General features: G+C 45.2%; 1 protein-coding gene and 1 long non-coding RNA gene across 5 annotated transcripts in view; both read right to left on the bottom strand.

The window, feature by feature from the left end:
• LOC137425326 (lysine-specific demethylase 6A) overlaps positions 1-15,060 on the bottom strand; it is a 286,024-nt gene that overhangs the window by 87,146 nt on the left and 183,818 nt on the right. For all 4 annotated transcript variants that reach the window (XR_010984098.2, XM_078776555.1, XM_068113641.2 and 1 more), the window contains 2 exons: positions 7,459-7,585; positions 7,204-7,309 (listed from right to left, as the gene is read on the bottom strand). Coding sequence is in view for 3 of the 4 variants with exons in the window: in XM_078776555.1 (XP_078632681.1) it covers positions 7,204-7,309; positions 7,459-7,585 (233 nt within the window). In the remaining variant the exon portion in view is untranslated. The remainder of the gene's footprint in view (positions 1-7,203; positions 7,310-7,458; positions 7,586-15,060) is intronic.
• On the bottom strand, positions 3,693-4,345 carry LOC144891820 (uncharacterized). The gene is made up of 2 exons (XR_013623210.1): positions 4,061-4,345; positions 3,693-3,885 (listed from the first exon to the last, which is right to left on the bottom strand). It is a non-coding gene; the product is annotated as an uncharacterized LOC144891820 (long non-coding RNA).

Here is a 15,060-nt window from a genome sequence, read left to right as displayed (position 1 = left end):
AGGGAGAAAAGAGAGAAAAAGGAGAAGGAGGAAAGGGAGAAAAAGTAGGAGGAGAGGGAGGAAAGGGAGAAAAGAGAGAAGGAGGAAAGGGAGAAAAGAGAGAAGGAGGAGAGGGAGCAAAGAGAGAGGGAGGAAAAATATAAAAAGATGGAAATCAGTGAGATTAATAAAAGATTGAAGGTATTACAGCAAATAAATCAAACTCAACGCACTGAGGAGGAAAATAAAGAAATGAGAAGTCTAATGAAAATATTATTTTCAAGAATAACGACGTCAATGTCTTCAGTTTCAGGGAGGAGATTTAAATGAGAAAGTGGGGATAAAGAAGAAGAAGAAGGAAAAGATTATGTGGTTGATGATGTCGGTGTAATTGACTTTAGTTAGTTTTATTTGTAAATAAATGGAGGAGAGAGTGAAGGCATTCCTTAGGATTCTTTATGTTTTAAAAATCAAGATTGAAATGTATATGTTGAAAACCAAAAAGGTTTTGATACTCTGTCGGAATTTTTCTGATAAATAAATATGAGTTATTGTCTCAAATGTAAAAAGAAAACTAAATCTAAAAATATCTCTTATGTTAAAGCTAAAAATAATAGAGTTTGTCAAAAAGGAATATGTCAAGTGTGTGGCTCTAAAAAGTGCCAATTCATCTCTCCTAAAAGAGGAGGAGACATACAAAAGTTTCTGTCAGGAAGTAAATTTACAACAACTGGAATTCCAGGGGAATTACACCTTCCAGGGTATTCTTTCTGTGGTCCAGGAACAAACTTGGATAAAAGATTAGATGAGGCTGACAATCCTAAACCTTGGTCTAAACCTACAAATAGGGTTGACGAAGTGTGTATGAAGCATGATATTGCTTATGGGAATACCACTACGTTGACTGAAAAACATAAAGCCGACAGCGAAATGTTGTATAATTTGTCTTTGATACAAAATCCAACGTTGAGAGAGAAAGTTGATAGGTTTATTGTGAGAAATTTGATAAATGCTAAATTGAAACTTGGTCTTGGTTATTCCTCAAAAAACTATTAGGCTCTAATGATGTCATCAAGACTGAGGAGCTTTTGGCTGAAGAATTACACAAACCTATAATCACAAAGTTTAAAAGAAGGAAGGTTTATTCTAAATACACCGACCACATATGGTCCGCTGATTTAATTGAATTGAATAATGACAGGGGATACAGGTATGCTTTAACCGTTATTGATTTGAGGAGTAGATTTGCCTGGGTTGTCCCTTTAAAAAATAAAAGGGGTGATACTTTAATGTTAGCCTTTAAGCTAATATTTGATCGGGATAAAAGGAAACCAAAGAAGTTATGGACTGATGAGGGAACAGAGTTCTATAACAAAATATTCATGAAATTTCTTAAGGGGAAGGGTATTAAATTATACAGCACCTTTAATGAAGGAAAAGCAGTTGTTATTGAGCGTTTTAATCGTACTTTGAAAGAGAGACTATATAAAAAATTCACACAACTCGGTTCTCAAAAATGGGTGTATTTAATTCAGGATATTGTAGATAATTACAATAATACAGTTCATTCATCAACAAAATCAAAACCATCGGAAACATTTACAAAATTAGAATATGAAAAGGAGATTAATTTGAGAAAGCCCAAGTCTAAAGTTGGTGATATTGTAAGAATATACAAATGGAAAAGTCATTTTGAGAAAGGTTATACACAAAAATGGACTTGTGAATTATTTAAAATCATTGATGTAATGGATACAGTCCCTTGGACCTACAAATTATATGATTTAAATGGAGAAGAAATCTTGGGTTCATTTTACTCACAAGAATTACAAAAAACACAAGTAAGCAGATAATACCCTTGAAAATAATAAATAAATAAATAAAATGTAATGGGGATACGTTTTTAAATCTGTGAACCCCAAACACAGAATCCCACAACTTTTTAGTTGGGGCTTAACTTTTGTGTGTGTATAATGGGGATACGTTTTTAAATCTGTGAACCCCAAACACAGAATCCCACAACTTTTTAGTTGGGGCTTAACTTTTGTGTGTGTATAATGGGGATACGTTTTTAAATCTGTGAACCCCAAACACAGAATCCCACAACTTTTTAGTTGGGGCTTAACTTTTGTGTGTGTATAATGGGGATACGTTTTTAAATCTGTGAACCCCAAACACAGAATCCCACAACTTTTTAGTTGGGGCTTAACTTTTGTGTGTGTGTGTATGTGCGAGTGAGTCATAATAATATACAAACCCTAACCCAACCCAAGCCCTAACCCAACCCCATCCCTAACCCAAACCCATCCCTAACCCAACCCATCCCTAACCCAACCCCATCCCTAACCCAACCCCATCCCTAACCCAACCCCATCCCTAACCCAACCCCATCCCTAACCCAACCCCATCCCTAACCCAACCCCAACCCTAACCCAACCCCATCCCTAACCCAACCCCATCCCTAACCCAACCCATCCCTAACCCTCACATTCAAAATCCCAACCCTAACCCAATCCCATCCCTAACCCAACCCCAACCCTAACCCTCACATTCAAAATCCCAACCCTAACCCAACCCATCCCTAACCCAACCCCATCCCTAACCCAACCCCATCCCTAACCCAACCCCAACCCTAACCCTCACATTCAAAATCCCAACCCTAACCCAACCCCATCCCTAACCCTCACATTCAAAATCCCACCCAAACCTTAACATAATCTTTCTTTTCTTCTTTTTTAAATACGTATTTCTTGTTTTTTTTTTCCTCTTCCTCCAATTCTGTCTTTCAAGGCTTTTAAGTTTGAAGAAGTAGAAATGGGAAGAAAGAATTTTCCAGCATTTTCTTCCTCGAACTTTCTTGATATTGCTTAAATCAAGCGTCATTAAATAAAGAACATTGTTCATTGCTTTAGAATCCAAAGAGTCTCCAAGAGGAACCCCACAGGTAGAGTCTCCAAAATAAAACCAACTTTCCAAGTTCCCAAGGTATAACCACATTCCTGTTGAGCCTCCAAGATAGGTATCACATTCCGAGTCATCAAAACAAAACCCCCATTCCGAGTCTCCAAAAATATAACCATCTTTCCAAGTCCCCAAGGTAAAACCACAATTTTCAGAAATATTGGGGGTTTCCGTGATAAGTCTCACATAGTATAACTGCGGACCATCAGGGAAAACTTCCCTTTCCCAATTTTTTAGGGTTTCTATGATGTGTCTCACATAGTATAACTGCGGACCATCAGGGAGAATTCCCATTTCACAATTTTTTAGGGTTTCTATGATGTGTCTCACATAGTATAACTGCGGACCATCAGGGAGAACTCTCCTTGCCCAATTTTTTAGGGTTTCTATGATGTGTCTCACATAGTATAACTGCGGACCATCAGGGAGAACTCTCCTTGCCCAATTTTTTAGGGTTTCTATGATGTGTCTCACATAGTATAACTGCGGACCATCAGGGAGAACTCTCCTTGCCCAATTTTTTAGGGTTTCTATGATGTGTCTCACATAGTATAACTGCGGACCATCAGGGAGAACTCTCCTTGCCCAATTTTTTAGGGTTTCTATGATGTGTCTCACATAGTATAACTGCGGACCATCAGGGAGAACTCTCCTTTCCCAATTTTCAGAAATTTGTGGGTCTCCAATGTATGACTTGTATTCTGGCTCATCAAGGTAGAACTTGTTCAGTGGGTTTTGTTTTGATAACTCACAACAAGTATCATCATGGTAAAACTCTTTTTCAGGATTTTGTGGATCTCCAAGGTATAACTCTTTGGCTGGGTCATCAAGGTAGAACTCGTTCTGGGGGTCTTGGTTGTTCAAAATGTCTTCAAACAAAAAAATAACTTCATCCCAAGTTGTGTTAAAAGCAGAATTTTCATTTCGTATCTCAGATACAATTTCCTGTGAAAGAAAATAACAATGTATTAATTTAATACAATATTTTTTATTTGTATAAATCAAGCTCTATGAATATTAAAATAAACTTTGTTAACTCTTACACGAGTCTCATCTTAAAAAAAAAAAAAAAAAAAAAAAAAAAAATTAAATAAATAAATAAATAAATAAACAAACTTACCTCCATTGATAAGAGGTTCGAGTCCAGTTCATCAATCTGAAGGTTGAGTTCTACACAGGTAGTAGGACTCCATGGAATAGCAAAGTTATCCCATTCCATTTCGGCATAGTAGTCCATTCTCAAGTGAAGCAGAAAGCGTGTTTGAAAAAGCCTGTGTGGTCGGTGCCTTTTATAAGGACTGGGTGTGTCTTCCTGTGGAAATTCCCTGGGCGTGTCTTAACTGGAAATGATGTGATGGAAATTCCCTGAAAATGATGTAATGTATTACCTGGAAATGATACAATGCTGAAGAGTTTATAAAGTGGGTGGGACTTAGCAAAAGTGGGAGGAGCTTAGCAAAAGTGAGCGGGGCTTAGTAAAAAGTGGGCGTGGCTTAACAAAAAGTGGGCGGGGCTTAGTAAAAAATGGGCGTGGTTTACCAAAAAGTGGGCGGAGCTTACCAAAAAATGGTATGTGGCACTGGAGGCGCTCAAGCAAGAACATTGAGGGAGGTTTACCATTTTATCTTAGCTCAGTTAAAATATCTTAATAAAGAACCAAACTCAAACATATTTTTTGTTAATATATTAGATGGTGAAGAGAGTTGTAGGAGAATTAAATTATTTCCCACGCATAAACAAATATTTGTAGGGTCGTTGTTTGAGTGGGTTATATTCACCAGATGATATTAAGAGTAAAAGGTTAAAAGGTCCATGAGGTCAGAAGGATCACAGGTGTTTAAGTGGTCTAATGAATAAGGATAACATGTCAAAAGGTTAGAAGGTTCGTAAAGAACAGGGTGAGAGAAATAGAGGTGTTTAGGGGCAATGAGGGAGGGAAAGAATTAATATGGAAGTGAATGGGTCAATGTTTGAGTGGGTCAAAGATTAATCTGCCAGATGATATGTAGAAGAAGGATGATAGGTCTATAAGAGAAAACAAATATTTGTAGTGTTTGAGTGGTCTAATGAACAACATTAAGGATAGGTACTACAGACAAAAGGTTCATAAAGATGAGGGTGGGAGAAATAGAGGTGTTTATGATTTTTGAAAAAGACAAGGGGGTAAATGACATTAGATAGGGATTTCCCATGTTAAACGGAGGTGTCCCAGAAGCAACATTATTACACTACTTAAGTAGGTCAGACACTCACAGGGATACTTATTCAACAAAACACCACAACAAGGTACGATTAAACACATAAAACGGGGCAAAAATACAAGCAGCAATATTGGGATGCAAAGGTGACAGAAATATACGAAGGATCAGGTTCGGAAATCTTAGCTTTAATGAACTGGAAGGAGGCACTGCATGACACGACATCCACAGTTCTCAGACCCAGAACTCTTCCTGCTACATTTGAGCTCGTCTCCAGCTCTTTCACCTCCTCCCCTTACTCTCTCATTCTTTCCCTCACCTATTCTTCCTCCATGTATCCCACTGTAGCGTCTCTCTACCCTACTGCTGGGCGTGTTCCCGACTTTCCACTAAGTTCTAGCTGTCCTGTACTGTGTTGTTAGGGTAAGGGTTAGGGTTAGGACCCTAGACATTGCACAAATTTTTTTTTAAACGATTCCGTCAGCCACTCAGTCATTTACTCGTGTTCTCCTTACTCTACCTCGTTTGGCATTGTAAAGTCATGACCACCTTACACCAGGAAATTTCCACCGCAAGTCTGGATTTTGTTAAACTGCATTTGTTCAAACCAACACCAAATCTGTTACATAAAATATATCCCCACAGTAAAAAGCTATTCAGTGCTGTGAGCATTTCATCATCCATATACAAACTTCCACACCAACGTTTTATTACCTATTTGACTCGAAACCATGAAAATTCAATTGCATGCGCAGATATTTTAAAATAAATAAACTGAAATAAAAACAGGAGTGCTACTTTTGTCAAATCACAATAAATAAATGGATGAATAAAATTAATACATTCATCCAACTTCATTTCAGCCCAAATGTTTTTCAGTTCATTTCTCCATTCCTCATCCCTCAGATCGGCAGTCTACAGCCTCCTCACTCTCTGCAGACCTGGACAAAATCAGACTGGTCAAACAAGTGGAACATGTCTTTCAATCCTGACAAATCTCACACTGTCACGATGTGTCTCCAAAAAGACAGACTGGACAACCCTCCCATCTACTTTCTCAACAATCCTCTTCAAGAAGTTCTGTCACTCAAGCTTTTGGGTCTCACTATCTGCCATGATCTTTCCTGGGAAAACCACATTTCCAAGCTGGCCTCCAAAGCCAGTCGCCGACTGGGCATCCTCAGTCATGCGAAGTCCTTCCTTCACACACCTGAGCTCCTCAGCACATACAAGGCTTTCATCCGCAGCTCAATGGAATACTGTTCTCCCCTCTGGGCTGGTGCTCCTGCCTCACACCTAGCTCGGCTTCACACTGTTGAAACCAGAGCTTTCAGAATCATTGGAATCTCCCGCGATGAAGCTAACTCCGAGGGCCTTTCACTCACTCACCGCAGGCACGTAGGCGGTCTTTCTGTCCTCTACCGATTCCTTTCCAGCCTAGCTCCCCCAGCTCTATCTGTGCTCTGTCCCCCAAATATTCCTACAGGTCGCACAAGATCTGCAAGCAACCCTTTTATGGTGAAAGGTCATTCCTCTTTACTCCCACCTCTGGAACAAACTCCCTCACTCTCTTCAATCCCACTCCTCCCTCCAGGTCTTTAAAACAGCTGTTCACCACCATCTCTTATCTTCCCCCATCCAAAACCTTGAGCATTTCTACCCCTGTTAATTCACCCCAAATCCACTTTTTTGAAATACCAACTTCTTTCCTGGAGATCCTTGCAGTGTCCATGTGTTTTATACTTCTCCCACCCCCCCCCCGCACCCCCACTTCCCACACCTCCTCCCCCCAAGCCCTCTCCCTCCCACAGATCTCCCGATGTCCCTGCTCTCAAATGTTGTGCTTGTGTGCTTCCCCCTCTCTCCTGATCTTGTCTACCGCTCCCCTTATTATATGTTTTATGTGTCGGTTTTTTTTTGTGATTAATGCTAGCTCTTTCAAGAGCCTCGATCTTGTATACAAAAAAAATAAATGGGAAGCCATAAACTTAATCAGCCATTTAAAATGACTGATTTCATGATATCTGTATTCCTTTTCCCAGTCTGTGCTGTGGATTTGGCATACCAAGCTTGAGAGCACCAGCCAAGCCCCGAATGATAGTAACAGGGGTGTTGCGATTTGTGCAGAACTGCTGCAGAGCAGGAGAAAAAGAATCTCGCTTATTCTCCAACTGTAGGAAGAGAAACACACACGTGAGGAAGTCAAGCTTGTATAAAGATGGATGAAAAGTAAAGAATAAAAGAGAAAAAAAAGGAAGACATAAGAGGCAGGCAATGAGAAGATACGAAGAAAGGGTTACCACCTTTAACAAATACTTACATAGATACTGGGTACAAGAGGTTGCAGCTTGTCTGGAGAAAGGGGAGGATATGGTGGCTGTGGGGGTCGTGGAGGAGGCCGCCTATCTGCTAGTATGGTGTGAGACAGGCCATTTCTACTTAAACTCCTGGCAGGGGTGAGCAAACATACAGGAGAAATAAAAATAAGTGTTAATACGTATAGTTGGTTGTAACTCTGACAAATACACAAACATGCTTGTCTGGAGAAAGGGGAGGACATGGTGGCTGTGGGGGTCGCGGAGGAGGCCGCCTATCTGGAAGTTTGGTGCCCTGCACCCTGCGCTGTATTAATCGCGGGCCACAGACGCACGATTTCCTCCTGCCTGCCTTCTCCTGCATGCGTGCCGTGACCGCCAGAGGGTCACGCCGGGCGAGCTGCCCCGGAGCGACCGATGGCAAAGCGCGTTTGGCGCGCGAACTTCTTCTCTTCTTCTCCCCGTGTGCGTGAGTGGGCCCTGTGTCTGGGTATAAGTTAACATTGATTAAGTGCCTGCTCTGTGTCTCTGCGAATCATTGTAAATAATAATAAGTTGTGTTATTCCTCTTATTTGACCGTTCCCATCCCTTCCATTAATTGGCCTCGCATGGTACGAATAGAACCGCTCGAATTGGGTTCCATAAAAGTAACGGCACGAGTCATGTGATACGCATACCGCTCGGGCGTACTCAATTAAGCATGGCTCGTGTGAGGTCCGGTCCCCGCTTTCGTGGCAGCGTGGGTTAAAGGTACGTGCGGCGTCGACCCGATACCCTTTTTCACGCTTGCTGCGGAAGTGGCGATTCGGCCTCGTGGACACGAAGATTACGAGTGGACGAAATTTAGTTTGTAAAATCAAAATTTATATTCGTACCATGGCTGGCCAAGACGGTCAAATGCCAGTGGGGGTAGTAGAGGAAGAATTAATGACCCAGGACCAACAGGAGCAGTTGGTAGAGGAGGAAGTTGAAGTAGGGGCGGCAGCAGGTGAAGAAAATGGCGGCGCCTCGCACGTGGCGGCGGACGCCGAGGCCGCGGTACCAGCGGGTTTGGACATGCCACTACTTGTGGCGCAAATGATGGCGTACATGAAAGAAATGAAGGGCGAATTGAAGGAAACATTGGATGCCCAGGGGGAGAAATCCACCTGAGAAATGGAAGGGTTGGAAAACAAAATGGGTGGTCAAATGGAAAAATGTGAGTGACGAAATAAAAGAATCCAGGTGTGAAATGGAAAAAATGAGGGCAGCGGAAAAGAGGGATATGAAAAAGGCGGGGGAGGACATCGGGAGCAGGTTGAGCGGGAAGGTCGCGGTGGTACGCGACGAGGTGACGCGGTGTGGAGAACGTGTGGGGAGCGAGGGAGAGCGAAGGACAGCCAAGTTGACCGGGGCTATGGGAATCGCGACGCGGGGTGTAGAGGGGCCGACGATCGTCGCATTGGAAAATAAAATTTTGGGGGCGCCGGCGAGGGTCGAGTTGGAAACATAAATTTTAGGGGCGCCGACGATCGTCGTGATAGAAAAAGAAATAATTGGGGCTGAGGAGAAGGGAGAGCCAGAAAATAAATCGTGGGAGGTGGAAATGGAATCCGCACAAAGTCTGTATTTGCACCGTGATGCCGTGCTTGCTAACGAAATAAAAAGTTTGCAGGTGCTGTCGCGGAAGGAGAGCCTCGAGGTGAGTTGCGAAAATGGCGTGAATGTGTTTGGCGTGAACGGGTGTTCCGCGCGCTTGGGACAGAGGCGAGACCCGGGAGTTCGTGATGGGCCCATTGTGCGGTGTGAGAGGGAGTCCGTACCCGAGTGTATGGAGAGCGAGGGTGCACCGGAGTGTGCGAGGGCCGAGTGTGAGAGAGATGAGTGTGCAACGGAGTGTACGAGTATGAAGTGTGAGGGAGAATGCACACCGGAGAGTGTGTGGGTAGAGTATGCGTTGGCCGAGTGTGCACCGGAGTGTGCGAGGGCAGAGTGCGTGGAAGAAAGGTGTGCACAGGAGTGTGTTAAAGGTGCGAGTGCGCCTGGGTGGTGTGCACCCGAGTGTGTAAGAGAAGGGTGTGCACAGGAGTGTGCGATAGCGGATTGCGAGAAAGAATGCACAACGGAGTGTGTGGGAGGCGCATGTGCGCCTGGGTGTGCGAATGCGGAGTGGGTCGCGAGTGGTGAGGACGCGGCTCAAGCATCAACACCGACCGGGGTAGCGCCTAGCGGGACGGGTAGCAGACGCGAGCCCCCGGTGAGTTGTGTGCTGCAGGGACCGGAGGGAATCCATGCTGCGTCGGTCTCACAAGGACCGGCGTGCACGATTCGTACCGGTCCCCGCACTGTATGGTTGGTGCCGTGCCGTGGCGGCAAGGCCGGTCGGCGAGGTTCAAGGGGAGGTAGGAGTTTTCGGAGCCGCGCACCCTATCGGGTGCGGTGCTCCGACTGTGGCCGGCTAGGTCACCATGCGTGGGACCGCGAGGCCCCGCGCAGGGATGGAGCCCTGAACCTGGGCCTATCAATCCCTCCCCCATTGGATCATAAATGCCGGATGGACACCACCTACAGGCGATCAACCACCCGCATGGATCGCTCGGCCCTTCGAGGCCGAGCTGTGACAATGAACCTCCAGAGATGGGGGCTCGTAGTGTAGCGGACTGTGGAGAGTAGTGTCCCCCATGTGGGGGAATGGTAATGTCACCATTCCTCACACAGGGGGGGCCATGAGCATTAGTTTAGGGGAATGGCAGTGATAGGCACATGGGGGTGCCAGCAATGGCCGAGGGAGGGCTAGGATAATGTTAGGGATTTAGAAGACCGTAGAGACTGAGATTTAAGTAGTGACACCTGACCTATAGAGGGGACGTAGAGAGTTTAGGTGGATGTTAATAAAGGGGAGTGCATAGTGTAAAGGAATGATGAGGGAAGCACAAGTTTAGGGGAAACCAGTTAGATAGATGATGCTGTGTGTTTGAGGAATTGTGAAAAATAAATGGAATTGTGTAATGGTGTGTGAAAGTAGTGGTGTGAGAAATAAATGGTGTGGAATGCATGGTGCGAAGGAGTGAATGGGGAGAGTGGAACCCATTCACGAAAGCCCGGGGGGATAGTGTAAAGCCAGGTAGAGGGCATAGGTAAATTGTATGGATATTGACACCTGTGGTGCAGGTAGTAGGAAAATAAGTGTTTTGTTGGGTGCATCAGTCTGTGGAATGGCTGGGCGTGTGGCTTACTTAGTGCGTATGGTTATTGGGGCACTCCGCCACTGGTAGTTTGTCGGCCAGGTGAGGCCGTAGGTAGGCTCTGGGAGCCGGTTAGGGTAGTTGTTGAGTGGGGCCCGAGGATCCCAGGAGAGGACCCGGGTTGCCCAATGCCAAGGTGGGCATCAGGGGGTAAGTGCCAGGGAGGGCCTTCCCCAGTTAGTGTAGTCGCGGGAGCAGGTAAGCTCGGGTGGCGGCTTCAGTGGCGGAGGTGTGCAGTTAGTTAGACCTGCTGGTAGGGCCACACGACCCAGCCCCGAAATTGTGTGAGGGCACAGTATGAAAATTTGCGGGAGTGAGACCCAAATTTTGGAGGGCACCACAGTGTGGGAATGGGAATTCGGGTTCTTAGAACCACATAGTTTAAAGAGGCCGATTGGCAGGGTACGACCCCAGGTAGTTTAAATGCGTTAACGTTACTAGAGTAGTTAGGATGAGAAATCCCTTCGCACCATCCACAGCCATTCACCAAGCACGACGAGCTCCACCCCAAGGTTCTGTAAACTGATTGAGTAGTAAGACGCATCATGACGTAATGAGACATTGTGTTTGTTCCATCCCTTCCTTCCTGGGAGGGATTGGGAGACGAATTTGGAGATAGAGGGGGATATGGGAGACAAGACGTAGAGACGGATTCTAAATACAAGGGGGGCTAGGGTAGTGTAGCCAACGGTGGGGAGTACGGACGGATAGGGACGAGCCTGCTCTGCTCGCTCTTCCGCATCCCTCACGCCGCACCACCTTGTTTTCTGTGTGCCATTGCGTCTTTTCCGCTTGCTTGTTTGCCTTGTTTGCCGGTGGTGCTAGGCGACCGCACGTCCACTTCCGGTGGTGCTAGTCTAGTAGGAAGACTAGGTCCCCCTGCACCCCCCGGAGATATACTTCTAATCAGTGTTTCTAGATTGGAAAAAATGTGTAGAAAATGACTAGCTATGGCCCCAAGCTGAAAAAATGTCCCACATACCATTTTTATGCAAATTACTGCTGCAAATTTTATGCAAAATTATGCAAATTTTATGCAAATTTTTGATGAGGAGTAGAGTTGAGGGGTCTTTGAGGGCTTCATCGAGGTGCTCTCGGTTGCAAGACTGGGTCATTCTGAGAAGCACAGCAGGGTCAGAGATCATGATGTTCTCCTCCTCAGTGAATCTCTCCATCAACAGCCTCTCCATTGCCTCACACACTGTTTTGAGGCAAAAGAGGGACTTTGCGTAGGCCTTTCCACTGAGAACACCTTTGAGAGATCCACTTGTTACTAGTTGTGCCTCAAAGAGAATCTCTGCATATCCAGAACCACGCATCTTGTGTCCAGTGAGCATCCCGATGTAGTTCATGGATGTGTGGAAGGGTCCAATCGTTACTACATGACTAGCAAATTCATTTGGCCAGCGCCAGATGATGGGAAGGGCTTTCATGCAGACACCCAGATCAAATGTATTCAGGACCCATCTCTGACCCACCTCAGCAGTTGCTGCCTCGGAACGCTTCAGTAGCTCACGAACAACTGCGTTGTCTGTGATCGGTTGGTGGATAGGCGTGCAGTAGTCGACTGTTGATTTGCTGGGTGGGGGAGAACCAGTTGCAGAGGTGAAACCCCCTAGCCCAGGCACAGGCTGCAGGCCATTGCCATGCCATGCAGGCACCAGGCACAGACCGATCACAGACAACGCAGTTGTTCGTGAGCTACTGAAGCGTTCCGAGGCAGCAACTGCTGAGGTGGGTCAGAGATGGGTCCTGAATACATTTGATCTGGGTGTCTGCATGAAAGCCCTTCCCATCATCTGGCGCTGGCCAAATGAATTTGCTAGTCATGTAGTAACGATTGGACCCTTCCACACATCCATGAACTACATCGGGATGCTCACTGGACACAAGATGCGTGGTTCTGGATATGCAGAGATTCTCTTTGAGGCACAACTAGTAACAAGTGGATCTCTCAAAGGTGTTCTCAGTGGAAAGGCCTACGCAAAGTCCCTCTTTTGCCTCAAAACAGTGTGTGAGGCAATGGAGAGGCTGTTGATGGAGAGATTCACTGAGGAGGAGAACATCATGATCTCTGACCCTGCTGTGCTTCTCAGAATGACCCAGTCTTGCAACCGAGAGCACCTCGATGAAGCCCTCAAAGACCCCTCAACTCTACTCCTCATCAAAAATTTGCATAAAATTTGCATAATTTTGCATAAAATTTGCAGCAGTAATTTGCATAAAAATGGTATGTGGGACATTTTTTCAGCTTGGGGCCATAGCTAGTCATTTTCTACACATTTTTTCCAATCTAGAAACACTGATTAGAAGTATATCTCCGGGGGGTGCAGGGGGACCTAGTCTTCCTACTAGACTATATCTTCCCCTCGCCACAGGACCATTTTGGAGGCCGAACTGTGCAGCACCATCGACCTGTGCAGCACCCCTTCTGCACCTTGCTGCCATGTCATTGTCGCACCTGTGCAGCTAAACTGTGCAGCACCTTGCTGCCATGTCCTTTTGCTGCACCTTCATACCACCCGTGCAGCCAAACTGTGCAGCAGCTTGCTGCCATGTCCTTTTGCTGCATATTTGCACCACCTGTGGAGCACTTTGCTGCCAAACCACTTTGCTGCACCCTTGTTACACTCATGGACCACATGCCTTGTGGCCTTGCACCTCTGCTGTGCAGCATCTTGCTGCAAAATCATCTTGCACCTTCGGACCACTTGTTTGAGTGGCGTTGATGCCACGCAGTTGGACCACGTGAGAACGGCCCTGCTGGCCAAATAAAAGCATTTTTGTTTATTATTGTGTGCTAGGGACGAGAAGTTCTGCAAGTTTAGATGGCCCTGATGCTTCAAATGGCCTGTATGCCGGTCAGGGGGCCAGCCGGTTTGATAGACAAACACGGAGGAAGCAAGAAGCAAGATGCAAGATGTGTTTATGAGTGTGTTTTGTTGTCTTTCTCTCCCCTCCAATCTTCTCTTCCAAAAAGAACAGGTCCTGGGTCATAGAATTGTAAATATACATGCTTGGAAATATAAGAATGCTGCCCACCGGCTATGTGTTTAGTTTGAAATTCCGAAAATACTCGGGTAGTTGTGGGTGTGAAACTGTTAGGTAACTGCTCAACGCAATAGGAGGGACATATTTAGTGCTAAAACTGTCGCACACATGGGTCAGAATAAATGGTAGGGGAAACCCCATCTACAGTCACGTGAAAAAGTAAGTACACCCCATGTAAAGTTTTGACTTTTTCAACATATTTCAACATATAGCTATTTGATCTTCATTTCAACAATATTGACAGATAAAGGTGATACAATATAACAAATATCATGAAACATTTACATTTTGTAGTCCATTGTATAATTTAAATAAACATAAATGCAAATTTCGCATGTGGGAAAAGTAAGTACACCCTTGGCTCTAATAGGTGGTATTGCCCCCTTTGGCAGAAACAACCTCAAGTAGGTGTTTCTTATAACTGTCTACCAGTCTCTGACATCAACTGGGAGAAATTTTTGCCCACTCCTCCATGCAGACTTCTATCAGCTGTGCAATGCTTGAGGAGTTTCTTGCATGCACAGCTCGTTTCAAATCCCCCCACAAGATCTCGATGGGATTTAGATCCGGGCTTTGACTTGGCCATTCCAGAACCCTCCATTTCTTTCTTTTCAGCCATTCCTTGGTGTATTTACTGGTATGTTTAGGGTCATTGTCATGTTGCAAGGTCCACCTTCGGTTGAGCTTCAACTTTCCGACAGATGGCCTCACATTATCCTCAAGCACCCTCTGGTACAATTAATAATTCATAGTGGATTCTATGATGGTGAGCTGCCCAGGCCCTGATGCAGCAAAGCTGCCCCAAACCGTAATATTTCCACCACCATGCTTTACAGTTGGTATCAGGTTCTTGTGGTCAAATGCAGTCTTTGGTTTTCGCCAAACATGTCTTCTGGTACTGTGGCCAAATAGCTCCACCTTTGACTCGTCTGTCCAGAGCACATTGTTCCAGAAGTGCTGGTCTTTGCCTAGGTGTTCAATGGCAAACTTGCCACTAGTCTTGCCCTGATGTTCTTTCTAGACAGCAAAGGTTTCCTCCTGGCACACCTCCCATGCAGATCAAATTTGCGCAGCCTCTTTCTAATGGTAGACTCGTGCACTTTGACATCAACAGTGGCAAGAGCTACCTGTCGGTCCCGTGATAACATTTTGGGGTTCTTAGAGACTTCTTTCAGCATCTTGCGGTCTGCTCTCGGGCTGAACTTGCTGGGGCGGCCTGGCCTGAACAAGTTGGCAGTTGTTGGGAATCTTCTCCACTTGTAGATGATCTTCCGGACAGTCGAATGATTGATTTAAAATTGTTTGGAGATCTTTTTAAATCCCTTCCCAGA

Source organism: Myxine glutinosa, chromosome 4 (assembly GCF_964187855.1).
Source record: "Myxine glutinosa chromosome 4, kmMyxGlut1.1, whole genome shotgun sequence".
NCBI lineage: Eukaryota > Metazoa > Chordata > Myxini > Myxiniformes > Myxinidae > Myxine > Myxine glutinosa.
Note: the sequence above shows the minus strand (reverse complement) of the source record. Positions and strands in the feature narration are given on the sequence as shown.